This window comes from Entelurus aequoreus, linkage group LG10, assembly GCF_033978785.1.
Source record: "Entelurus aequoreus isolate RoL-2023_Sb linkage group LG10, RoL_Eaeq_v1.1, whole genome shotgun sequence".
Taxonomy (NCBI): Eukaryota; Metazoa; Chordata; class Actinopteri; order Syngnathiformes; family Syngnathidae; genus Entelurus; species Entelurus aequoreus.
In genome coordinates, this window is record NC_084740.1 from 35,273,606 (window position 1) to 35,301,422 (window position 27,817).

General features: G+C 41.9%; 1 protein-coding gene across 6 annotated transcripts in view; it reads right to left on the reverse strand.

The window, feature by feature from the left end:
* Positions 1-27,817, reverse strand: part of LOC133658508 (spectrin beta chain, non-erythrocytic 4-like) — a 139,198-nt gene that overhangs the window by 36,478 nt on the left and 74,903 nt on the right. For all 6 annotated transcript variants that reach the window (XM_062060624.1, XM_062060626.1, XM_062060623.1 and 3 more), the window contains 3 exons: positions 27,040-27,186; positions 5,228-5,491; positions 2,315-2,539 (listed from right to left, as the gene is read on the reverse strand). In XM_062060624.1, the coding sequence (XP_061916608.1) occupies positions 2,315-2,539; positions 5,228-5,491; positions 27,040-27,186 (636 nt within the window). The remainder of the gene's footprint in view (positions 1-2,314; positions 2,540-5,227; positions 5,492-27,039; positions 27,187-27,817) is intronic.

A 27,817-nucleotide genomic window follows, 5' to 3' on the forward strand; every position in this document is an offset into this window, starting at 1 on the left:
GTTGCACGTGACGTGAACATAAACGTACGTAAACAATCACTCAAGCAGCACTCAAGGCGGACTCAGCCAAACTCCCTCTGAGATTTTGAACACAAACAAAGCAAGTATGCCTAGTAGAAAATACCCTTCTCTCTTTCAAAATGCGCTCGCTTGATGCTAATTTACATTGGATTTGCCATAGACAGGCTACTCTTAGCATTAGCGATTTTACATTGCGATTTCAACACCTCCAAATTTGGAAAAGGAAACTACAAATAAATGGTAAATGGTAAATGGGTTGTACTTGTATAGCGCTTTTCTACCTTTTTTAAAGGCCTACTGAAATGATTTTTTAAAATTTAAACGGGGATAGCAGATCCATTCTATGTGTCATACTTGATCATTTCGCGATATTGCCATATTTTTGCTGAAAGGATTTAGTAGAGAACGACGACGATAAAGATCGCAACTTTTGGTATCTGATAAAAAAAAGCCTTGCCCCTACCGGAAGTAGCGTGACATAGTCCGTTGAAAGGCTCCTCACATTTTCCTATTGTTTTCAATACAGCTAGAGCGATTTGGACCGAGAAAGCAACGATTACCCCATTAAATTGAGCGAGGATGAAAGATTTGTGGATGAGGAACGTTAGAGTGACGGACTAAAATGCAGTGCAAGACATATCTTTTTTCGCTCTGACCGTAACTTAGGTACAAGCTGGCTCATTGGATTCCACACTCTCTCCTTTTTCTATTGTGGATCACGGATTTGTATATTAAACCACCTCGGATACTATATCCTCTTGAAAATGAGAGTCGAGAACGCGAAATGGACATTCACAGTGACTTTTATCTCCACGACAATACATCGGCGAAGCTCTTTAGCTACTGAGCTAACGTGATAGCATCGGGCTTTACTGCATATAGAAACAAAATAAATAAATCCCTGACTGGAGGGTTAGACAGAAGATCAACAATACTATTAAACCATGGACCGGTAACTACACGGTTAATGCTTTCCAGCCTGGCGAAGGTTAACAATGCTGTTGCTAACGACGCCATTGAAGCTAACTTAGCAACCGGACCTCACAGAGCTATGCTAAAAACATTAGCTATCCACCTACGCCAGCCAGCCCTCATCTGCTCATCAACACCCGTGCTCACCTGCGTTCCAGCGATCGACGGTGCGACGAAGGACTTCACCCGATCATAGATGCGGTCGGTGAGACGGAGGAAGTTAAGGTGAGTTCGGCGGCTAGCGCGTCTGCTATCCATCTCTGTCCTCCTGGCTGTGTTGCTGTAGTCCGCCGCTAATACACCGATCCCACCTACAGCTTTCTTCTTTGCAGTCTCCATTGTTCATTAAACAAATTGCAAAAGATTCACCAACACAGATGTCCAGAATACTGTGGAATTTTTAAATGAAAACAGAGCTTTTTTGTATTGTATTCAATGGGGTACCAATACTTCCGTATCAACCATTTACATCACGCGCATACGTCATCATACATAGACGTTTTCAACCGGAAGTGTAGCAGGAAATTTAAAATTGCACTTTATAAGTTAACCCGGCCGTATTGGCATGTGTTGCAATGTTAAGATTTCATCATTGATATATAAACTATCAGACTGCGTGGTCGGTAGTAGTGGGTTTCAGTAGGCCTTTAAGGAACTCAAAGCGCTTTGACACTATTTCCACATTCACCCATTCACACACACACATTCACACACTGATGGCGGGAGCTGCCACGCACGGCGCTAACCAGGCCCATCAGGAGCAAGGGTGAAGTGTCTTGCTCAAGGACACAACGGACGTGACTAGGATGGTAGAAGGTGGGGATTGAACCAGTAACCCTCAGATTGCTGGCCCGGCCACTCTCCCAACTTCGCCACGCCAACCCCTAAGATGAATGTTACAATCAAAAAGCTAGTGTGTAATATGCACAATACTTACAGCATACACACTTTGTAGGGCACAACATAACACATTCAGTTTCCTGAAAAAAAGCTACTTTCTCGTTAGACAACATACCATAGATAGCCTATACAGTATTGCCATCAATGCTTGGAATTGCAACTGCATTGCAAATGAGACGCATGTAATCAGAAAACAAAATATAACAACTGTACAGCAATTATCATAATCAGCTAATTTTTAAATGTTACGGTAAAAAAATTTAATTTTGTTATCAAACAATTACCATTTATTAAGTACCAAAAATTGCTATCGTTGAGAACTGGTATCTATTCCCAGGTACCATATCGGTTCAAATGTAAACGGTACCCATCCCAAATGAGATGTCATTGTCCATATCTACACCTAGAAAGCAGGACTCACCATTTCATCCTCCAGATCTCGTCCCACTTGGTGCACCTCCTTGGACGCCAGCAGGAGGCGTCTCCTCTCCTTCAGGGGCTCGATCAGGCGCACCATGCGGGTCTCCACCGCCGCCTGTTGCTCGGCAACCGTCTCCTTGACCTGCGCCTGCTGCGGTACGGAGGAGGCCTGGACCTGCAGGTGCCCCACTTCCTTGTACCACTCTTCCATCTGGGACTCCATGGTCTGAGGAGGCATACAAAATTGTGTTAAAAAGTGCCACCGTACCTAACACAGTGGAACCTCGATTTACACCCCCCCTCCATTTACAAACTTTTCGGTAGCGGCAATTATGCTTCATTAATGCATTTTGTGTCCCACTTGCAGCCATTTTGTGCTTGATTGTATTGAAGAGATTGATGAAGCCGGCACAACAAATGTTTTAATTGTGATGGGAACTGACTTTTTCTGGAAAAAATATGCCAAAGCGGATTTATTGCACAGCCCCTTTCTCCCCCTCTGTTTGTTTCAGTCTCGCTTCTTTGCCGGTGTTAACATACTGTGAGTGGATTTTACTTTTTAAAATGTTTATTACTGTAGCAATATGGTTGTTAATTAAGAATTTCTGATTGTTTGTGGGGGCACCCAAGGGATTTATGTGTGTGTTGGTATGTCCCAGGCCTTGTGGATGTATTCTGGGAGTGGTTTCGGAGTGCAGGCCGGCCTGGCCACCTTCTGTCTCTCTCTTCTCTCTGTCTCCCTCTCGCCCTTTGCCTTGTCTGCAGGAGACACAGCTGCACCTCGATGGGGTTAATCGAGTGGAGGATTTCAGCTAGGATAGCCATGACCTCATCCCTGCTCTGTTCTCCTCTGACTCTGATTTATGTTCGTTTTTGCTTTTGTTTTATTAAATATTATTTTGTGCACCTTTTACTTCAGTCTGGACTCCCTCTTTGTCGTTGCAGCCCTGAGTCTGCTGTAAAAGTTTGTGTGTTGGCAGAGCAGCGCATACAGCACAGTTCAGCTTGTCGTTGTTGTTTTAGCTTGTTAATAAAGAGATAGTTAATTCATCACAAGCAGCGCATACAGCACAGTTGAGCTTGTCGTTGTTGTTTTAGCTTGTTAATAAAGAGATAGTTAATTCATCACAACATTGCTATGTTTGTTTGATACTGTATACAGTACTGTAAAGCACATTATGTTGTGTTTAAAGTGTACAAACCTTGACTAAATTACAGACTTTTGTCAAGGCTGGAACCCATTATTCATATTTACATTGTTTCTTATGGCGAAATTAGCTTCACTATACAAACTTTTCGATTTGCGAACCCTGTTCAAGAACCAATTAAGTTTGTAAATGGAGGTTCCACTGTATTTTGGACAGGGGAGAGCATGGTTCTCCGCCATCCGTGTTGTAAGAAAAAAGGAAATAACCCCAATTCTTAAGAGTTTGCATTGGCTCCCTATTCATTTTAGAATTGATTTTAAAACCTTGCTGTTTGTTTTTAAAGCTTTATATGGACTGGCACCTCAGTACCGTATTTTTCGGACTATAAGTCGGAGTTTTTTTCATAGTTTGGCCGGGGGTGCGACTTATACTCAGGAGCGACTTATGTGTGAAATTATTAACCATTACCGTAAAATATCAAATACAATTATTTAGCTCATTCACGTAAGAGACTAGACATATAAGATTTCATGGGATTTAGCGATTAGGAGTGACAGATTGTTTGGTAAACGTATAGCATGTTCTATATGTTATAGTTATTTGAATGACTCTTACCATAATATGTTACGTTAACATACCAGGCACGTTCTCAGTTGGTTATTTATGCCTCATAAAACGTACACTTATTCAGCCTGTTGTTCACTATTCTTTATTTATTTTAAATTGTCTTAATAAATTGCCTTTCAAATGTCTATTCTTGGTGTTGGGTTTTACCAAACAAATGTCCCCCAAAAATGTGACTTATACTCCAGTGCGACTTATATATGTTTTTTTCCTTCTTTATTATGCATTTTCGGCCGGTGCGACTTATACTCCAAAAAATATGGTATATCTCGGACCTCATCCAAATTTACACTACTGCGCGCGCTCTGAGGTCCGAGAGCCAGCTCCAGCTCGTGGTGCCCAAGACCAAACTTAAATCCAGGGGAGACAGGGCCTTCTCTGTGGTCGGCCCTAAGCTCTGGAACACTCTGCCCCTCCATGTTCAAACTGCTCCCACAGTGGAGTGTTTTAAGTCTTTTATTCTTTGGCTTTTAACACTACGTGAGTTGTGTGGTCCTCTGTGGGGTTTTTTTAAATTTTGATTTCTATTTACTGTTTTAATTGGTTTTACCCTTTAAAATCGTTTTTAATCATATTTATTTTTATATTGGTTTTTATATTTGTTTATTTTTTGTTTTTATTCAGTCATTGGTGGAGCTAAGGATATTTGAATATTGTTTTTAATATTGTTGTGCAGCACTTTGGAAACATTTTTGTTGTTTAAATGTGCTATATAAATAAAGTGGATTGGATTGGATTGAAAGAAGGAAATGCTAAATTACTTAGCATGAGCGCTAATTGAATTCACTTGCCACAATAATGAAGTCACAGAAAAATGGGCTACATATATCGCCGCCCCGGAGGAAGGCGCTGGCATTGCATGTTGTTGGCACAAATACTTGGAGATGGATGAGCATCGCAGCAAAAAAGAAGTAAAAAATACAAACATTTAGTGAAGGTTACTGTACCCGTGAGGATGAGGAGGAGGTAAAGCACAGCTAATGGCGGCCTGCTAAAGGAAGCTGAAAGCAGCATGCTGTGGGAGAGCAAAGATGTCTGGTGAAATGAGTATAAACATGGGTGCCACCTGCTGGCTGCTGGTGTAACTACAGCCCCAAATGCGGATGAAGAAAAGTGATGAGAAAGTCTTCTGCAGTGCAAACCTGCAGTTTTTTCAGCTGCCTGTTGACGGTGCTCAGATCCTGCCCTCGGTCTACGAAGGCCAGTTGTCCCTCCAGCTGGCCCAGTCTCTGGTCCAGGCTGTGGTAGCTCTGCACCAGGAGGTCGGCCTTGTTGGCCTGGAAGAGCTGCTGGGCTTTGGCCTGCGTGGTGCTCTCCAGGTCCTGCCAGCACTCACGGATCTCCTCCAGCTTCCTCTGGACCATCTGGCCCAACTCGGGCTTCTCCTGGATCAGCTGCTGGCCCTCCTGGAAACAGTAAAACGCGTCAATGGAAAGTACATTTTCAGCTTGGATGAGCATCCATTCGTGTAAACAAAGACGACTGTGACCTTGCATTTTCATCAACTGTGTGTTTGATGGAGGGAGGGTCAGAGGGGAGAGCAGGGTGTAGAGAGTGGGGGAGCGTAGACAATGTACCATTAGATCACACACACACACACACACACACACACACACACACACACACACACACACACACACACGCACACGCACACACACACTTGCTTCCTCCCTTCCCCCCAGCCAAATGTTCTTCAGTATTTTTCCCCAGAAAAAATGTAGGTATGGGTACTGAATTTTACGGAGCCCCTAAAGGGACATGGGAATTTTTTTTTTTTTAGACATGTATCTCGTGGCCACGAGAAAGTATCTCGTGGCCACGAGAAAGTTTCTCGTGGCCACGAGAAAGTTTCTCGTGGCCACGAGAAACTTTTTATAAAAAAAAAAAAAAAAAAAAAAAAATTAATATTTTTTTTTTTTTTTTTTTTTTTTTTATAAAAAGTTTCTCGTGGCCACGAGAAACTTTCTCGTGGCCACGAGAAACTTTCTCGTGGCCACGAGAAACTTTCTCGTGGCCACGAGAAAGCATTGGATGCGTGCTGATGGTTTAGTGTGTGTTAAAATGGCAGTTTAGGAGTTAATATGGCTGTATTTCCAGATAGGACTTTCCCCCATGTGTGTTGTGGCAAAATGTGAATGCTTGATTAGTAGGTGTGAGACAAACACGTTATCTTCCTGGTTATTGTAACGCTACGTGTTTGACATTATTTAAGACGTTATCATGCCCGGGAAAGGACAGTTTTCCTCTTCTGTGGCTGTGGGGGGTGGGCGTGGCTTGCGGACCTGCAGCGAAGCGGAGTGTGTCAGTTAGTCCGATGTTGATGTGATCAAACTTCTTTCTTGCTTAGAAGATACACACACAATTGTAACTGTTATTTCTTCCTGCACATAATAAATATGTACAACGTGTTTGGATGTATTCATTTATGTAAAATTGTCATTAAATGTAATATTGCCTGACAAAAAGTGATACGACGTACGTAATATTTTGATATTTACACATCGCATATTTACACACGCGCATCTGACTAGAATACCCCTATGTGCATTACATATATCAACATCAACTACCTACTGTACTGTTTACTTGTTGAAATACCCTTTTTAGAGCAAATATCTACCCACATAATTTATATGTGTATATATAACAGACCTGGGCATTGTGCGGCCCGCGGGCCGCATCCGGCCCTTTGTACGTCCCTGTCCGGCCCGCGTGAGGCCAATTATAAATTACAAAATAAATTTTAAAAAGCATCTATTTCGAGTGTGCAATACAACGGTGCTGCTTTTGTTTTGAAAAGCGTTATTTGTATTACTTCCGTGTGGACGTATGCTCGTGCGCGCAGCGGCAATCTCAAATTACAAAATAAATTTAAAAAATCATCTTTGTCGTGCGTGCAATACAACTGTGCTGCTTTTATTTTGAAAAGTGTTATATGGGCGTATGTCCTGTGAGGGAAGGCGCACAGCGACAAGTGATGCCCGCTAAAAAGAGAAAAGTTGATGACGAATGGCGTGTTTTCAACAAGACAAGTAAAGGTAAAGCTGTGTGCTTATTTGTGGTACACACGTTGCTGTGTTTAAAGAATATAGTGTAACGACCTGCTGAAGTAGATGTTGTCTTCTTGAGTTGCGTAAATGAGGAGTGAGGAGACGTGCGTGTGGAAGGAACGAGATATGTTGAGCTGTGTTACTATAGCTTGCTCAATAAAAGTTTAAAAAGAGCGTCAGACTTGATGTGCACTTCTTCTGGACGCTACAATTGGTGGCAGAAGTAAAACTTTGCGCATACTGCACTGTTTGTGTGCTACGTCATCGGGAGGTACGTGCCACGTGAGGAGCTCGCCGCAAAGAGAGAGAGAGAGAGAGCGTTTACAGGTGCAGCCACGCTGCTTGCCACGGGGGGGAATTCCGCCCTCAATGAAGACTCCCAGGTTTGATGGCAAGGCGAACTGGGAGGCATTTCATCCCACTTCTGACATCAATTGTAGCGTCCAGAAGAAGTGCACACCAAGTCTGATGCACTTTTTAAACTTTTATTGAGCAAGCTATACTAACACAGCTCAACTTATCTCGTTCTTTCCAAAAGGAAAACCAATCCTCACTCCTCATTTCCGCAACAGCAACGCTTCCTCCTTCTTCGCCAATCACCTTACAGGCGTGCTACGTTCACAACGTTTTCTTATCTGGTTAAATAAAGGTTTTACAACAAAGAGGATGCAGGATAAAGTGACAGAAATTGAAATTTTTGTATTGTAATATACATCAGGAAGTGTTGTGTAAGAAAGTGTTAAAAATAAAACCATCAAAAGCCATCTGCTTTTGTATAAAGATAAGTTAGGTTAAATGAAAATATTATTATTATTATTATCTATCTTACGGTATATCAAAAATAATTTGAGCAAAATTTAATTGAAATATTGTCAGTGTGGCCCTCCAGCAGTGCTCGGGTTGCTCATGCGGCCCCCGGTAAAAATTAATTGCCCACCCCTGATATATAATATATATATATGTGTATGTATGTATATGCATATATATATATATATATATATATATATATATATATATATATATATATATATACAGTATATACACGCACACACACACATATACATGTATACTGTATAGGAAGAAACACACATAAATATATACAGTATACATATATACACACAAACACTAAATTTGACAAACAAAATAACTACTATTTTTAAGAACAAGTTACAGTAATATAATATATATATATACACTACCGTTCAAAAGTTTGGGGTCACCCAAACAATTTTGTGGAATAGCCTTCATTTCTAAGAACAAGAATAGACTGTCGAGTTTCAGATGAAAGTTCTCTTTTTCTGGCCATTTTGAGCGTTTAATTGACCCCACAAATGTGATGCTCCAGAAACTCAATCTGCTCAAAGGAAGGTCCGTTTTGTAGCTTCTGTAACGAGCTAAAGTGTTTTCAGATGTGTGAACATGATTGCACAAGGGTTTTCTAATCATCAATTAGCCTTCTGAGCCAATGAGCAAACACATTGTACCATTAGAACACTGGAGTGATAGTTGCTGGAAATGGGCCTCTATACACCTATGTAGATATTGCACCAAAAACCAGACATTTGCAGCTAGAATAGTCATTTACCACATTAGCAATGTATAGAGTGTATTTCTTTAAAGTTAAGACTAGTTGAAAATTATCTTCATTGAAAAGTACAGTGCTTTTCCTTCAAAAATAAGGACATTTCAATGTGACCCCAAACTTTTAAACGGTAGAGTATATATATACATGCTTATACATAATATGTATATATTTATATATATATATATATATATATATATATATATATATATATATATATATATATATATATATATATATATATATATATGTATATATATATATATATATATATATATATGTATATATATATATATATATATATATATATACACATATACATATATATATATATATATATATATATATATATACACACATATATATATATATAGATACACATATATATATATATATATATATATATATATATAGATAGATACACATACATATATATATATATATATATATATATATATATATAGATACACATATATATATATATATATATATAGATAGATACACATACATATATATATATATATATATATATATATATATATATATATATATATATATATATATATATATATATATATATAGATACACATACATACATACATACACATATATATATATATTATATATACACATATAAATTATGTGGGTAGATATTTGCTCTAAAAAGGGTATTTCAACAAGTAAACAGTACAGTAGGTAGTTGATGTTGATATATGTAATGCACATAAGGGTATTCTAGTCAGATGCGCGTGTGTAAATATGCGATGTGTAAATATCAAAATATTACGTACGTCGTATCACTTTTTGTCAGGCAATATTACATTTAATGACAATTTTACATAAATGAATACATCCAAACACGTTGTACATATTTATTATGTGCAGGAAGAAATAACAGTTACAATTGTGTGTGTATCTTCTAAGCAAGAAAGAAGTTTGATCACATCAACATCGGACTAACTGACACACTCCGCTTCGCTGCAGGTCCGCAAGCCACGCCCACCCCCCACAGCCACAGAAGAGGAAAACTGTCCTTTCCCGGGCATGATAACGTCTTAAATAATGTCAAACACGTAGCGTTACAATAACCAGGAAGATAAAGTGTTTGTCTCACACCTACTAATCAAGCATTCACATTTTGCCACAACACACATGGGGGAAAGTCCTATCTGGAAATACAGCCATATTAACTCCTAAACTGCCATTTTAACACACACTAAACCATCAGCACGCATCCAATGCTTTCTCGTGGCCACGAGAAAGTTTCTCGTGGCCACGAGAAAGTTTCTCGTGGCCACGAGATACTTTCTCGTGGCCACGAGATACATGTCTAAAAAAAAAAAAATTCCCATGTCCCTTTAGGGGCTCCGTAGAATTTGGTACTTTTACCAATTAAATTCCATCGGGACTATTCACGTAATATCAAACTGTGCATTATGTTGACACTTTTGTTGCATGTGACATCACGTCCAGTTGCAGCCTCGTCACTGACGACGTGCGATACCACTGATTTTCTTTCTGATTCGATACTGAGTAAAATTCAGGCTGGTATCGGTGACACCGATCCGATAGCGATACTTTGTGCAAATATATCTAATGTTTCTGCTGAAATTTAAAAAGTTGTTTACTTTAAATAATAAAATATATCAAAATATACCTAAAATATAAACAAAGTTTAGTTAGCTAATTTAAAAAAAGAATAATACTAACGTATGAATGATGAGTTTGAAAGATTACAACAACAATAATAAACACTGTTAAATAAGTAACTGCACAATAATATTTTTATACAGGCAGATTTTTTGACTACTAGGTTATGCAGTTACACAATCGTATTACTATTTTCATTCTATTTTTACATGAGGAAAAAGCAACAGTAAAATGTAGCAAAAATAGCACCAAAAAAAGTAATGAGAAAACCCTCAAAATGTTTTAGCTAATAATTAATAATAATACACTCAGGCACCTATAATGCAAAGTGGACACAATATCTGTCTTATAGCATTATGGTGGAAAACGTTTGGATACCCCAGTACTAAAGTATTAAAAGTATAGAGATTCTGATTAGAGACTTGATATTAGAGCATAAATGGCACCTCAGTATATCTCGGACCTCATCTAAATTTACAATCTTGCGCGCGCTCTGAGGTCCGAGAGCCAGCTCCAGCTCGTAGTGCCCAAGACCAGACTCAAAACCAGGGGAGACAGGGCCTTCTCTGTGGTCGGCCCTAAGCTCTGGAACACTCTGCCCCTTCATGTTCGAACTGCTCCCACAGTGGAGTGTTTTAAGTCTCGTCTTAAGACTCATTTCTATTCTCTGGCTTTTAACACTACGTGAGTTGTGTGATCCTCTGTTGTTGTCCTGTGTTTTTAAAATGTTGTTTTCTATTTACTGTTTTAATTGGTTTCACCATTTAAAATCGTGTTTAATCATATTTATTTTATATTGTTTTTTTTTATATTGGTTTTATATGTATTTATTTTTTGTTTTTATTCAGTCATTGGTGGAGCTAAGGATAATATTTGAATATTATTTTTAATATTGTTGTGCAGCACTTTGGAAACATTTTGTTGTTTAAATGTGCTATATAAATAAAGTGGATTGGATTGGATTGGATAAATATCTGGTATCGGCAGTATCAATAGGCACATCACTGTTCATCAGATCCGGTTGCAGGATAAACAATCACTTCCGTAGAAGTCGGTGCTGACTCAGCAAAAAGCCCTCAAAATAATGTTGCGATTTTCAACACCAATAAACAAAGTACACTTGGTAGAAAACGCTCGAACGTAAAGTAAGGCCCTGCTCTTCCAAAATGCGCTAGCTTGATGCTAATTTACATTGGATTTGCCATAGACAGGCAACTATTAGCATTAGCGATTTTACAGGGCGATTTCAACACTCCAATATTTGGTAATGAAAACTACAAGTAAGATTATTGTTAAAATGAAACAGCTAGTGTGTATTAAGTACTATACTTACAATTTAAACACTTAAAATGGCACAACATAAAACATTAACAAAAACAAACAACAAAAAGTTACTCCCTAGTAAGACAACGTAACATAGATAGCCTGTACAGTACTGCCATCTAAAGTCTTGGAAGTGAGACTCATGTAACAATAGAACAAGATAGAACTGGACGGTACAGATCTCATTATCAGTGTGGTAATCTGTAAATGTCCTTGCCTATTTCTGTTGTCTGCACTCCATGTTCACTCTCTCTCTCGTTCACAGTATGGAGTGCAGCTGACGCAAGGCAGCAGCACACACCTGACTGTAATTAAAAACAGCCTATTTAACCAGGCTGCTGACAACCGGTGAGCGCCGGAACTTTGCCATTGCTTGCAACCTGTTGGTCGTGCCACGAGAACTCACTAGTTCATCGCGTACTTTTCATCTCAGGTTGGCCCGTATTATTCCTAGCCTTGTCTAGCGTTTTATTTTGTATCCAGTCTATTTACTTCTTTCATGAAGTATAGTTTTCCTAGCCTTGTCTAGCGCTTTTAGTTTTGTGTGTTTTTTTCCCTCTCAGTAGTTTTTTACATGGTGTGTTTTGTGTTTTCCACCATCGCCTTTGTTTTGCTACCTTGTGCTTCCGCCTAATAAAGGGAAGAACAATTGTAAACACAAATTCGTCTCTGCATCCTTGGGATCCACCTCACCAAACCCTAACAGAAAGTTCCGGCCAAACTATGGAACCCGCAGAGACAGACCCCTGGAAAAGAGCATTGCAAGGCCAGGCTCAAAGGATCAACCAGCAGGGGGACCAGCTTGACCACCTGAGCCGAGGTCTACAGGGGATGTCGGAGCGTCAAGACGCCATGTTGGAGCGAATCAACATGCTGTTAGCCACCGTCGTACCCACCTCGACCACCGTGCCTGACCAGGCATCCACCCAGCCTACACAACCCGCTAGTACTAGCAACATACGGCTTTCCCGACCCGAACGTTTTTCCGGGGAAAGGGAAGACGTAAGACAATTCCTGACGCAGTGTGAACTTCATTTTGAGCTAAACGCTTCCGCTTTCACCTCTGAGCGGGCTAAGGTAGCGTTTGTGATCTCTCACCTGTCTGGCCGTGCTGGCACCTGGGCGACTGCAGAATGGAACCGTCAGACCACCTCCAGCTCCACATACGCGAACTTTTCCAAATCCTTGAAGCAAATCTTCCAACGACGACTCCCAGGTAGAGAGGCAGCGAGATCCCTTTTCCGGCTGCAACAGGGTTCACGACGGGTCGCGGATTACGCGATCGAGTTCCGCACCATGGCGGCCGATTGTGACTGGGGTCCCTCAGCACTATTGGACGCTTTCTTCCTGGGTCTCGCGGACGAGATTCGTCACATGATGATCCCGCTGTCACTCCCGACGAATCTGGATGATCTCATCGAGCTGGCGGTGCAAATCGACTTCCGCCTATTGGAGGAGAGGAGGGGTCGACTAGGAAGACAAGCCCCACCTTGCAGCCAATCAGCGCCTGCTAGACCTGCCATCTGCAAGACGGAGCAACTCGAAGACAACCCCCCTTCATGGCAGATAGATGAGCCGATGCAACTGGGAGGCCGCCGACTCACCGCCGCCGAGAGGGAACGTCGCGTTCACCTCCAACTCTGCCTATACTGTGGGGCCGCTGATCATCTCATCTCCCGCTGCAAAGAACTGCCGCGCCCCGCCGCACGGCCACGAGTGCGCCCTCACTCGCCAGAGGACACGTCCACCAGAGGTCGTCGTTCTCCTTCGCTGGCCGCAGGCAGAATGCAGCTAAAAGGTACTCTTTCTTGGTCTAACCAACAAATAGACATTTGCGCTCTCATTGACTCAGGAGCAGATGATAACTTTTTGGATTTTGAATTCATGAGACTCCATAAGATTCCTGTTGTCAAACTATTTGTGCCCAAGAGGGTGTATTCTCTTGATGGGCGCCTATTAGCCAGCATAACCCACCAGACACTCCCACTCAACCTGCGCTTGTCTGGAAATCATTGTGAGAAAATAATTTTTCTTGTTGTGCCATCACGGTCCGCGCCCGTCATTCTAGGGTTAACCTGGTTACATAAGCATAACCCGCACATAGACTGGCCTCGTTCGGCCATTATTAATTGGAGTGTAACCTGCCACACACATTGTCTTCGTTCCGCAGCAGGATCTCGTACACCGCCACCCACCGCTGTTATAGAGAACATAGACTTGACAAACGTGCCCAAGCACTACCATGACTTAAGGGCGGTGTTTAGCAAGGATAGAGCACTCTCACTTCCCCCCCACCGACCCTACGATTGTGGCATTGATTTGCTAGCCGGGGCGGCGTTACCATCGACCCGTATGTACAAGGTGTCTAACACCGAACTCAAAGCACTAGAAGAATACATAAACACATCTATAGCTGCCGGCCTCATTCGCCCTTCGACCGCACCTGTAGCCGCTGGATTTTTTTTTGTCGAAAAGAAGGACAAGTCCCTACGGCCTTGTATAGACTACCGCACTCTTAATCAGATTACTATCAAGAATAAGTATCCTCTACCACTCCTTGATTCAGCTTTTACTCCATTACAATCAGCAAGGTTTTTTACTAAACTCGATCTACGTAACGCTTACCATCTTGTTCGCATCCGAGAGGGGGATGAATGGAAGACCGCATTCAACACTCCTCTCGGACATTTTGAGTATCTTGTCATGCCTTTTGGACTTACTAATGCACCTGGCGTTTTTCAGGGTTTCATTAATGACATTTTTCGGGACATGACAGGTCGTTTTCTCTTTGTTTACTTGGACGATATATTAATTTATTCATCTACATTTGACGAACATGTGCAGCAGGTTCGGTTAGTCCTTCAACGATTGCTCGAGAACAAACTGTTCGTCAAGGCGGAAAAATGCGAGTTTCACTCATCCTCCATTCCATTCTTAGGTTTTATCATTGAGGAGGGTAGACTCAGACCGGATCCCGCTAAGGTAAAAGCAGTAGTAGATTGGCCCACTCCGGTTTCCAAGAAGCACCTTCAGAGATTCTTGGGCTTCTCTAATTTTTATAGGCGATTTATTCGTAATTTTAGTCGCGTCGCTGAGCCACTTACGAGGCTAACCTCTACTAAGGTTCCGTTTGAATGGGGACCCGAAGCCAATTCCGCGTTCTTGAGGCTGAAAAGGTTGTTTACTTCTGCCCCTGTTCTGTGTTACCCTGACCGTTCTCTCCAATTTTTTGTTGAGGTGGACGCTTCTGATTCAGGTGTAGGGGCCGTACTCTCCCAGAAATCTACCACCGACCAGAAGTTGCACCCCTGTGCTTTCTTCTCTCGTCGCCTATCCCCTGCTGAGAGAAATTATGACATTGGCAACAGGGAGCTTCTGGCGGTCATTTTGGCCCTTCAGGAGTGGAGACATTGGCTGGAAGGGGCGGAGCAACCATTCATCATCTACACAGACCACAAGAACCTGTCCTACTTAAGGACCGCACAGAGACTGAACCCCCGCCAGGCCAGGTGGCAACTATTTCTGACCCGTTTTAACTTTATCATCACTTTCCGACCTGGTTCTCAGAATGGGAAGCCCGATGCCCTGTCCCGTGTCTACTCCTCATCCTTTGAGAATTCTTCACATGAACCAATTGTTCCCCATACCCACGTCATTGGGGGACTCCAGTGGGACATCGAGCGGCAAGTCTTGGAGGCCCTGAAGTCGGACACATCTCCTCGGGGCTGCCCACCAGGCCGGTTGTTTGTGGCTCCTCGGCTCCGCTCCAGCGTTCTGGATTGGGCACATGGGTCGAAGATCGCTTGCCATCCAGGTATTCGTCGCACCAGTTTTGTCCTCTCCCAGCGTTTTTGGTGGCCATCCATTCTGGCAGATACGAAGGCGTTTGTGGCAGCATGTCGGATCTGCGCCCGGAACAAGGCATCCCACCAGGCTCCAGCAGGACTGTTACACCCATTACCCATCCCCTCCCGCCCGTGGTCACACATAGCTGTGGACTTTGTCACAGGACTACCCCCCTCCGAGGGTAATGACACTGTCTTGACCATTGTGGACCGGTTCTCGAAGATGGCCCACTTCGTGGCCCTCCCCAAGCTGCCGTCAGCTCTTGAAACTGCCCAATTATTAGTGCTCCACGTTTTCCGGCTGCACGGCATCCCCACTGATGTGGTATCCGACAGAGGACCACAGTTTTCCTCGGCCGTCTGGAGGGCATTCTGCAAATCTCTGGGGGCCTCCCCTAGCCTGTCCTCCGGCTACCACCCTCAGAGCAATGGACAGACCGAGCGGACCAACCAAGACCTGGAGGCAGCCATCCGGTGCACTTGTCATCAGCAACCTTCGACCTGGTCTGAGAATCTCCCATGGATCGAATACGCTCACAATTCCCTCATTAGCTCCGCCACCGGCCTGTCTCCATTTCACGTCGCCTATGGGTTCCAACCACCAGTTTTTCCTTCTACCCAACCCAGTGCCGACGTCCCATCTGTTACTGCACACCTACATCGGGCTCACCAGGCTTGGCGCAACACCAGGGCGGCGTTAAGAAGAACATCGGCCAGGAATCAACTCTTAGCCAACCGCCATCGCACACCAGCCCCACACTACCTGTTGGGACAGAAGGTCTGGTTATCGTCTCGGGACCTACCATTGGCCACCGAATCTAGGAAACTGGCTCCCAGGTTCATTGGACCATTCCCCATTGCCAAGATCATCAATCGTGTTGCAGTCAAGCTCCATCTCCCTAGATCTCTCAAGTGCCATCCTGTTTTTCACGTGTCCCGCATCAAGCCTGTCTCATCCAGCCCGCTCAGTCCTCCGGAGGTACCGCCTCCTCCACCCAGGCTGGTGGATGGTCACCCAGCATTTACTGTAAACACCATCTTGGATGTGAGAAGAAGGGGAAGGGGTTTCCAATACCTGGTGGACTGGGAGGGGTACGGCCCAGAGGAACGGTCATGGATCTCTAGATCGCTTATAATTGACAAGGACTTGATCAAGGACTTTTACGTTCGATTCCCAGACAAGCCAGGTAGGTCGCCAGGAGGCGTCCGTTGAGGGGGGGGTACTGTGGTAATCTGTAAATGTCCTTGCCTATTTCTGTTGTCTGCACTCCATGTTCACTCTCTCTCTCGTTCACAGTATGGAGTGCAGCTGACGCAAGGCAGCAGCACACACCTGACTGTAATTAAAAACAGCCTATTTAACCAGGCTGCTGACAACCGGTGAGCGCCGGAACTTTGCCATTGCTTGCAACCTGTTGGTCGTGCCACGAGAACTCACTAGTTCATCGCGTACTTTTCATCTCAGGTTGGCCCGTATTATTCCTAGCCTTGTCTAGCGTTTTATTTTGTATCCAGTCTATTTACTTCTTTCATGAAGTATAGTTTTCCTAGCCTTGTCTAGCGCTTTTAGTTTTGTGTGTTTTTTTCCCTCTCAGTAGTTTTTTACATGGTGTGTTTTGTGTTTTCCACCATCGCCTTTGTTTTGCTACCTTGTGCTTCCGCCTAATAAAGGGAAGAACAATTGTAAACACAAATTCGTCTCTGCATCCTTGGGATCCACCTCACCAAACCCTAACAATCAGCTCTTTTTTAAATTTAAGATTAAAAATAAAATGTTATTATCAAACAATTAACATTAATTAACACACACAAAGATACCGAGATTTGGTACCATTGAGTACCGGGAATTGGTGCGGTTCAAATGTGAACGGTACCCATCCCTATCATCCACACAATGTTTGTTTCGCTCATTAAAAATGGCGAATATTACTTATTAGAAGAAAAGGAAGAGTCATTATGTTTGAACCATTAGCAAAGGCAGCACTCGTCAGTTTACAGATAATAAATAAATAAATTATTATAATTTATAGTTTACAGATCAATTAGTTTAATAAAATTCTACCCAAACATTTAATAAAGTCAAATACAAAGAGGAGAAGTATCCAACACTGACCTTTTGTAAAGTAAATCTGTACAGCAGATATGATCATCTACATCAACAATATGATTTGTCTGAGTGGCTGGACAGGATAGGTTAAAAAAACAACAAAATTGATTTAGAATTTTTTTTTCAAACGATTACGAATCGTTCCAAAAAAATAATCGTGATTCATCAAAAAAACAACACAATTTTTTTGGAAAAGTCCTACAAGTTTTTAGCATTTTTTCCTAAAATCCAGTCTTTTTCTCTTATAATTTTGCAGCTCTTTTTTGCAGTGTACCAACCAGTACAGTGGCCTGAAAGTGCCAAACACTTAACATTTCATGAAACAAATGACAGAAACCACAAAAAACGAAACGGCCCGTGTACCTTCCGTTCATTCTATTTCCAATTCTTAAATGCGAATCCCAAAAAAAATTTGGGGATTCGTTTTATTCCTAAAACAAAAGTTGGACAACTATTTAATGAGACTTTTTTAAAATGACAATAGGACTCCTGCTGAACAAAGATGTTACCGTTATGCTAAAAACATGCTAAACGCAAAGGAAAAGCTAAAATACTGCTTCCGGTTCAATTTGTCATCACACAGATGAACACGCATGTTTGCATTTTGGATGAACATTTTTTTAGATTTTTGTGTTTATCTGGAAAAATAAAAATCCATAAAACAAAAACAGCACAAAATCCAATTTTATGGCAATATTTTAATGAAAATCAACCCTTTTTTGTTTGATTTAAAATCTGCCATATACAATAAAAATCGAAAAACGACCCTTATTTAGTTTTCCGATTTGCGTTTCAGAATTGGAAATAGAACGAACGAAAGGTACACGGACCTGAAACAACTAACAATTTCAGAAAACAAATGATCAAAGGACAAAACATTTCACAATTTCCAAAAACAAAAGACAAAACAATATACAGTTTCAAAAAACACAAACATGGTCCGTGTACCTTCCGTTCATTCTATTTCCAATTCTGAAACGCAAATCAAAAAATAAAATTAGGGCCGTTTTTAAATTTTTATTACGGTATATATGGCAGATTTTAAAACAAACAAAAAAGGGTTGATATTCATTAAAATCTTGCCATAAAATTGGATTTTGTGCTATTTTCCTTTTATGGATTTTTTTTTTTTTTTACAGATAAACACAAACATCGAAAAAAATGTTCATCCAAAATGCGGGTTTATCTGTGAGATGACACATTGAACCGAAAGCAGTATTTTAGCTTTTCCTTTGCGTTTAGCATGTTTTTAGCAGAACGGTAACATCTTTGTTCAACAGGAGTCCTATTGTCATTTAAAAAAAGTCTCATTAAATAGTTGTCCAACTTTTGTTTCAGAAATGAAAATAGGAAAAAAATGGTCCGAAATTTGTCTTTTGATTTGCATTTAAGAATTGGAAATAGAATGAACGGAAGGTACACGGACCAAACACAAAAGACAAAACAATTTACAATTTAAAAAAACAACAAAAGACAAAACAATTTACAATTTCATAAACCGTAAAAGGAACGTCGCAAAGCACAGACTGACAGCTAAATGAACTCATCTTTTTGCTCAGATCCGCTGAGTCTTCACTTCCTCATTCGGGCTCTGCGAATATGAATGGCTGATTTAGCTGTCAATCTGTGCTTAGGGATATTCCTCTTCCTGTTTATGAAATTGTAAATTGTTTTGTCTTTTGTTTTTTTAAATTGTAAACAGTTTTGTCTTTTGTTTTTGTGTTTTCTGAAATTAAAAAGTGTTTTGTCTTTTGTTTTTGAAAATTGTAAAATGTTTTGTTCTTCGCTAATTTGTTTTCTGGAATCGTTTTTTTGTTTCGTGAAATGTTAGAGTGTTTTGCACTTCCAGGCATACTTGCCAACCTTGAGACATCCGAATTCGAGAGCTGGGGGGAGGGGGTTTTGGTGGTAGCGGGGGTGTATATTGTAGCGTCCCGGAAGAGTTAGTGCTGCAAGGGGTTCTGGGTATTTGTTCTGTTGTGTTTATGTTGTGTTACGGTGCGGATGTTCTCCCGAAATGTGTTTGTCATTCTTGTTTGGTGTGGGTTCACAGTGTGGCGCATATTTGTAACAGTGTTAAAGTTGTTTATACGATCACCCTCAGTGTGACCTGCATGGCTATTGATCAAGTGTGCCTTGCATTAACTTATGTGTGTGTAAAAGCTGTTCGTATGGAGGAAAAGCGGACGTGACGACAGGTTGTAGAGGACGCTAAAGGCAGTGCCTTTAAAGGGAAACTTCGGTTTTTTTCAACCTGGGCCCTGTTTTCATAATTTTTTCTGTATATGTGAGTGCTGGATAAAACATTTTTTGAGGTCGCGCCAGTATTGAGCAGGGCAGGCAGCCTCCAGCCCAGCTAACGCTCGTACACAGGGCAACTGGCTCTCGTCAAAATTCGGCCTATAAACATGCATTTTTTTCACACTGACAGGCTCAGATAGTTACAATGAGTGTCCGACAACATACTAGAAAGGAGAAATTAACGTATGTCTCTACCTTTAGCTGGAGATCGCTGTTTGTTGTGAGCTGTGTCCAAATCTCACCACGCTACAAATCTCGTTCCGAAATCTCGCGATAACTCGCGACAAAACACCGGTGGAAAAACAGTTACCTGACTGAGGTGAAGAGAGATGACTGAAGTGATTTTCTGTTGGATTACAGTCTTCGGTAACTTAGTCCAATACAAAATCACTTCGGTCGTCTCTCTTCACCTCAGTCAGGTAACTGTTTTTCCACCGGTGTTTTGTCGCGAGTTATCGCGAGATTTCGGAACGAGATTTGTAGCGTGGTGAGATTTGGACACAGCTCACAACAAACAGCGATCTCCAGCTAAAGGTAGAGACATACGTTAATTTCTCCTTTCTAGTATGTTGTCGGACACTCATTGTAACTATCTGAGCCTGTCAGTGTGAAAAAAATGCATGTTTATAGGCCGAATTTTGACGAGAGCCAGTTGCCCTGTGTACGAGCGTTAGCTGGGCTGGAGGCTGCCTGCCCTGCTCAATACTGGCGCGACCTCAAAAAATGTTTTATCCAGCACTCACATATACAGAAAAAATTATGAAAACAGGGCCCAGGTTGAAAAAAACCGAAGTTTCCCTTTAAGGCACGCCCCCAATAATGTTGTCCGGGTGGAAATCGGGAGAAATTCGGGAGAATGGTTGCCCCAGGAGATTTTCGGGAGGGGCGCTGAAATTCGGGAGTCTCCCGGGAAAATCGGGAGGGTTGGCAAGTATGCTTCCAGGTGGTGTGGATCACTCAGCTTGGAGTCGGAATGTCTTTATCTGCACCCTGTTTAGGCAGCACGCTAGTTGGGCATGTAGTAGTAATGCCCTCTGCTGGTGATCATCACTGCTTACAATGGAAAGGAGAAACGTTTCCACTGGTTTAGCGGCGAGCACGCTTCAAAGCGTCCTTGAAGCTTCTTCGACGAGGACAGAAATAGTCGGCAGACTCTCAGAGGACCTCGCTGAGAGAACCAGGACGGCGAATAAACGGCCCAATCAGAAGCAGACGTGAAAATGTTGCTGCTTTAATCAGGATGTTCTGATTGGAGAGCTCTTCAAAGGCACTGCCATGATGGCTCCTAATATTGAATACCTCACCACACATTTTTCTCCTGCTGAACATCAGCTGTGTTTTATTTATGCAGGCACCAAAGATTTCCTGCCCTCAAGCAAGTCATGGTCTGCCTCCGCTCCAGTGCACGTGTGACAGCGAACGCATCGGCGTGCTCAGCGCTCTCTCTGCTCCCGGCGGGGGAGTTGGGTTTCAGCCCTGCCCACTTCCACACTGCAGAGGAAGACGCGTGGCCTCATTTTGCCGTAATGTTTTACTGCGGCCGCGCGGCCTAACGTAAAGCTGCGTGGTTTCGTGCTGCCGAATAAACAAGCCACGCTCCGCTTGAAGTAGCATTAGCATCAGTTAGTGTTAGAATAACTGTTTGTAAGTTATCACAAAAAACTTTGTTACATTGAGTTCTGTCAGGTGAGAAGACAAAAGCTGTCTTTGAAACCTACCAAGAAGAATGCTCGTAAAACTCCACTGTGTAAGGGGGAGAGCCACATGAAGGGTTTTCTGTTTTCTCTCATGTATGGTAATCAACAGAAGAATGTTGTTCTGGTCCAAGGACTTCAAAGCGGAGAGATGACAGGATCTGCCCAATTTCCAGACGGACTCTTTTTGAACTATTTTATGGACCTATTTTTGAACTATTTTACGAACTCTTTTTGAACTGACCTTTTCTGTGAATTGTTTATGACCTTTTCTGTGAGGCTGAAACGACGCGTCGACGTAGTCGACGTCATCGGTTACGTAAATACGTCGACGCCGTTTTTGTGCATCGACGTGTCGCATATTTACGTCACACTACCGTCATGGCGGACCGCAAAGCAGACGATCAAAGCAGACGATGCGAGCGGTGCGAGCGAGGGGGGAAAAGCATGCCAAAAGTGGTCAAAAGTGTGGGAGTATTTCAATAAACGGCCTAATAATGTTGTTGTATGCACACTGTGTCGAGCGGAAATGGCCTATCATAGCAGCACAACGGCTATGAACGAACATTTGAAAAGAAAACCATCAACTAGTCAATCGTCCGCGCGAGCATACCTTGTCATCATTACACAAAAACATGAATGTGTCATTTGTATCTGCTAGGGGTGTAACGGTACGTGTTTTGTATTGAACCGTTTTGGTACGGGGCTTTCGGTTCGGTACGGGGGTGTACCGAACGAGTTTCTAAGCTAAAGCTAAAGTGTTAACAAGCTGCTTTGCTCCGTCTGCCTCTGTCTCAGCACGCAGCATTGTCCCACCCACACAACCATCTGATTGGTACACACGCAGCATTGTCCCACCCACACAACCATCTGATTGGTACACACGAAGCATTACCAGCCAATCAGCAGTGTGTATTCAGAGCGCATGTAGTCAGCGCTTCAGCGTCGAGCAGATAGGTGTTTAGCAGGTGAGCATCAGGCAGTGGACTCTCCCCAAATGATAATAAACACCTCCCAGTCAACTACTAGTAACATCACTATGAGCCCGTTGACCTTCTAGAAACTTAAACTGCAGCTCAGCTCGCTCGCAGTCCTGGCTTGAGGTGAAGGCTAATTACCTCTCAGTTCCAGCCACATCGACCCCTTCTGAGCGCCTATTTTCAGCTGATGGGAATATTGTAAACAAGAAAAGAACCAAACATGTACACATGCTAACCTTTCTTCATTACAACTGTTAGTCACTCACTGGAATGAGTAGAATTGGTTATTGTGTACTGTGTTGGACTGGATGTTTATTTTGCACATTTTAAAAGCAATACTTAATGTTTACAGTGCTCCAGAATATTTAGATTGGCACTTCTTTGTATTGGATGTTTATCTTTATTTTTGCACATTTTAGCAAACAAGCAATACTTTCACTTTTCTTGAAATGTTTACACTGTTGTTACAGAATATTTCGTTTTGCACTTTTTTGTATTGGATGTTTATCTTTATTTTTGCACATTTTAAAGCAAAATAAGCAATACTTTTACTTTTGAAATGCTTATACTATTGCAGAATATTAAGATTTGCACTGGATGTTGACTTTTATATTTGCACATTAAAAAGCAAATAAGCTACTTTTAATTTTGTTAAATGTTAAAAGTTTTAAATGTTTACATTGTTACAGAATATTTAGTCATGTTGTTGTCAATGTTGACTGAGTGGCCATACTTCTTTTTTTTTGTAAATAAAAGCCATGCCATTTGAAAAAACGGGCCTACATTTATTTTTTCATCTTCATTTTGAATAAAAAAATAATCGGTAAAAGGAAAAATAATCTATAGATTAATCGAAAAAATAATCTATAGATTAACCGATTAATCGAAAAAATAATCTATAGATTAATCGATAGAAAAATAATCGTTAGCTGCAGCCTTACTTTTCTGTGAACTTTTTGCGACCTTTGTCCTTTGGAAACAGCCGTGGCCATGTGGTCGGGGAGGGTCCAAAACAAAAGAAGGAGGCATACAATCTTTTGGCAGAGCGTGCTAAGATACTGTACAAGGGTACAGTGTAAAGGCGACTCTCCTCAATATATTGAGTCCAAATTGAATTCTGTCTCTGTTTGATTCTTTGCCGCTTGTCTTGTTTAATAGATGTCATCAGTGTTTGAACCTGACAGTTAGCCTTCTAACGCGCTATAAAAAAGAGATTTATTTTATTTTGTTGAATTACAGGAAGTGTGGAAGAAAAGCAGGACCATACCAAAATAACCCTGACAGTGCATGATATGCTGCTTGAGAAAAAAGGTCAGGATAGAGGATCTAGATCAGGGGTCTTCAATGTTTTCCAGGCCAAGAACCCCCAAACGGATGAAGAAATGAATGGTTAATCATTGGCTGACAACTGGCACGCTAATTGCTAAATGACACTAAGCGTGTTAATCGCCAACTGACAACTAGAGGGCTTATCGCTGGCCGACAATTAGCACGCTAATCATTAGCTGACAACTAGTGCCCTAATCGCTAGCTGACAAATGGTGTGCTAATCGATAGATGACATTTAACGCACTAATCGCAGCTGACACGTACTGCATTAATCTCTATCTGACAACTAATGCGCTAATCACTAGCTGACAACTGGCGCGTTAATCGCTAGCTGTCCACTGGTGTGCTAGTCTCTAGATGACATTTAATGCATTAATTGCTAGCTACCAACTAGCGCCGATTGCTATCTGACAACTGGCATTTTAATCGCTAGCTGACAACTGGTGTGCTCGTCGCTCAATGACATTTAGCACGCTAATCGCTAGCTAACAACTAGCACGTACCGCTATCAGACAACTGGTGCGCTAATTGCTAGCTTACAACTACTGTGCTGATCGCTAGCTGACAACTACTGCGCTAATCACTAGCTGACAACTGGTGCGCTAATGGCAAGCTGACCACCAGTGCGTGAATCGGTAGATGACACATAGCGCGCTAATCGCTAGCTTACAACTGGCGCGCTAATCTCTACCTGACAACTAATGCGCTAATCACTAGCTGACAACTGGCGTGTTAATCGCTAGCTGTGCACTGGTGTGCTAGTCCCTAGATGACATTTAATGCATTAATTGCCAGCTACCAACTAGAGCCGATTGCTATCTGACAACTGGTGTGCTAGTCGCTCGATGACATTTAGCACGCTAAGTGCTAGCTAACAACTAGCGTTTATCGCTATCGGACAACTGCTGACAACTTGTGCATGAATCACTAGATGACACACAGCGCGCTAATTGCTAGCTTGCAACCGGTACGCTAATCTCCATCTGACAACTAATGCTCTAATCACTAGCTGACAACTAGTGCGCTAATCGCTAGCAGATACTTAGAGCGGTAATTGTCAGCTGACAACTGGTGCGTAAGTCACGAGTTCACACTTGGCGTGTTAATCGCTAGCAAACAACTAGCGCTGAACGTTATCTGGCAACTGATACGGTAATCGCCAGCTGCCAACTGAAGCGCTAATCGCAAGCTTCCAACTAGAGCGGTGATTACTATCTGGCAACTGGTGCGGTAATCGCCAGGAGGGAACTGCCATGCTGATCGCTACTTGACTACCGGCGTGCTCATTGCTAGCTGACAACTAGTGCAGTATTTGCTACCTTCCTAATGCTAACATGAATGTAATAATACCAAATAATGTATTTATTTAAAAAGGTGCAAGGCACAGTGAGTAGGGTGTGCATGCCATGTCTAAACTACACCACCGTGTGTTGGATCAGTCAGAATGTGCATTTACAGATATTTACATTTGTGGAAAGATCTAATCAACCAAAACTTCTACGACCCCTGCAGACCACCTGTTGAAGACCTCTGATCTACAAAACCCAAAACCAGTGAAGTTGGCAAGTTGTGTAAATGAGAAATAAAAACAGAATACAATTATTTGCCAATCCTTTTCATCTTATATTCAATTGAGTAGACTGCAAAGACATGATATTTAATGTTCGAACAGAGGAACAAATAATCATTAACTTAGAATTTAATGGCATCACACATTGCAAAAAAGTGGGCACACGGGCATTTTTACCACTGTGTTACATGGCCTTTCCTTTTAACAACACTCAGTAAACGTTTGGGAACTGAGGAGACACATTTTTGAAGCTTTTCAGATGGAATTATTTCCCATTCTTGCTTGATGTACAGCTTAAGTTGTTCATCTCTGTTGTGGTATTTTAGGCTTCATATTGTGCAACACATTTTCAATGGGAGACAGGTCTGGACTACAGGCAGGCCAGTCTAGTACCCGCACTCTTTTACTATGAAGCCACGCTGTTGCAACACGTGGCTTGGCATTGTCTTGCTGAAATAAGCAGGGGCGTTGCTTGGATGGCAACATATGTTCCTCCAAAACCTGTATGTACCATTCAGCATTAATGGTGCCTTCACAGATGTGTAAGTTACCCATGCTTTGGGCACTAATACACGTCCATACCATCACAGATGCTGGCTTTTCAACTTTATGCCTATAACAGTCCGGCTGGTTCTTTTCCTCTTTGTTCCGGAGGACACGACGTCCACAGTTTCCAAAAACAATTTGAAATGTGGACTCGTCAGACCACAGAACACTTTTCCACTTTGCATCAGTCCATCTTAGATGAGCTCGGGCCCAGCGAAGCCGGCGGCGTTTCTGGGTGTTGTTGATAAATGGCTTTCGCTTTGCATAGTAGAGTTTTAACTTGCACTTACAGATGTAGCGACCAACTGTAGTTACTGACAGTGGTTTTCTGAAGTATTCCTGAGCCCATGTGGTGATATCCTTTACACACTGATGTCGCTTGTTGATGCAGCGCCGCCTGAGTGATCCAAGGTCACGGGCATTCAATGATATATTTGATGATATTACGGACCGTAGACCTTTCAAAAGCTTGTTGAGAAATGTTGTTCTTAAACTGTTAGACAATTTGCTCACGTATTTGTTGACAAAGTGGTGACCCTCGCCCCATCCTTGTTTGTGAATGACTGAGCATTTCATGGAATCTACTTTTATACCCAATCATGGCACCCACCTGTTCCCAATTAGCCTGTTCACCTGTGGGATGTTCCAAATAAGTGTTTGATGAGCATTCCTGAACTTTCTCAGTCTTTTTGCCACTTGTGCCAGCTTTTATTGAAAAATGTCGCAGGCATTAAATTCCAAATGAGCTAATATTTGCAAAAAATAACGTTTTCCAGTTCCTACGTTAAATATCCTGTCTTTGCAGTCTATTCAATTGAATATAGGTTGAAAAGGATTTGCAAATCATTGTATTCTGTTTTTATTTACGATTTACACAACGTGCCAACTTCTCTGGTTTTGGGGTTTGTAGATTGACCCTGGTGTCACGCCACGTGTTTTTAGCCACACTTAGCACAACCAGAAAAGGCAGAACTCACCCGCTCGATCTTCTCCAGCCATTCTTTGTTCTGGGCCAACTCGGCCATGAAGGCCTGATGCTTCAGCCATTTCTTGTGGAGCTTCTGGGTCTCGTCGCGGCTGCTGTCCCTCGCCATCAGCATCTTCTCGCACACCCAGTCCCCCAACTGGACCACGGGGAAGAGAAGACCCGTCAATCACGGCTTATATAACACACACACACACACACACACACACACACACTAAGCATGGGCATGAGGCGTGTGTGGGATGATTTTGAATCCAAAAATATGTAAAAGTCATAATAATAAAAATCGGCCCAAGCCAGAGTGGCATGATGAAGTCAGTCCTACACTGTTTCAATGTCCATTTCTCAGATGATATAATTGTTGATGACTGAAGTGCTGATATTAACCACCCCAACCCCCTCCACATCTCATCCCCCGGATTGTAAATAATGTAAATAATTCAATGTATATACTCTGATGATTATGACTGTATTATGATGATAGTATATATTTGTACCATGAATTGATTAACGTGGACCCCGACTTAAACAAGTTGAAAAACTTATTCGGATGTTACCATTTAGTGGTCAATTGTACGGAATATGTACTGTATTGTGCAATCTACTAATAAAGTTTTAAAAAAAAGATGGAAACAAGTAACGTTTTAGGGAAGTCAGCACAACTTTAGTACTTTGTGACATTGCTTTTCTTTTCTGGACTGTTGACACACTCATATTTCTATACTGTAATTATCTTGGTACTTACCTGTAAAAAACAGGCAGTTTAATTG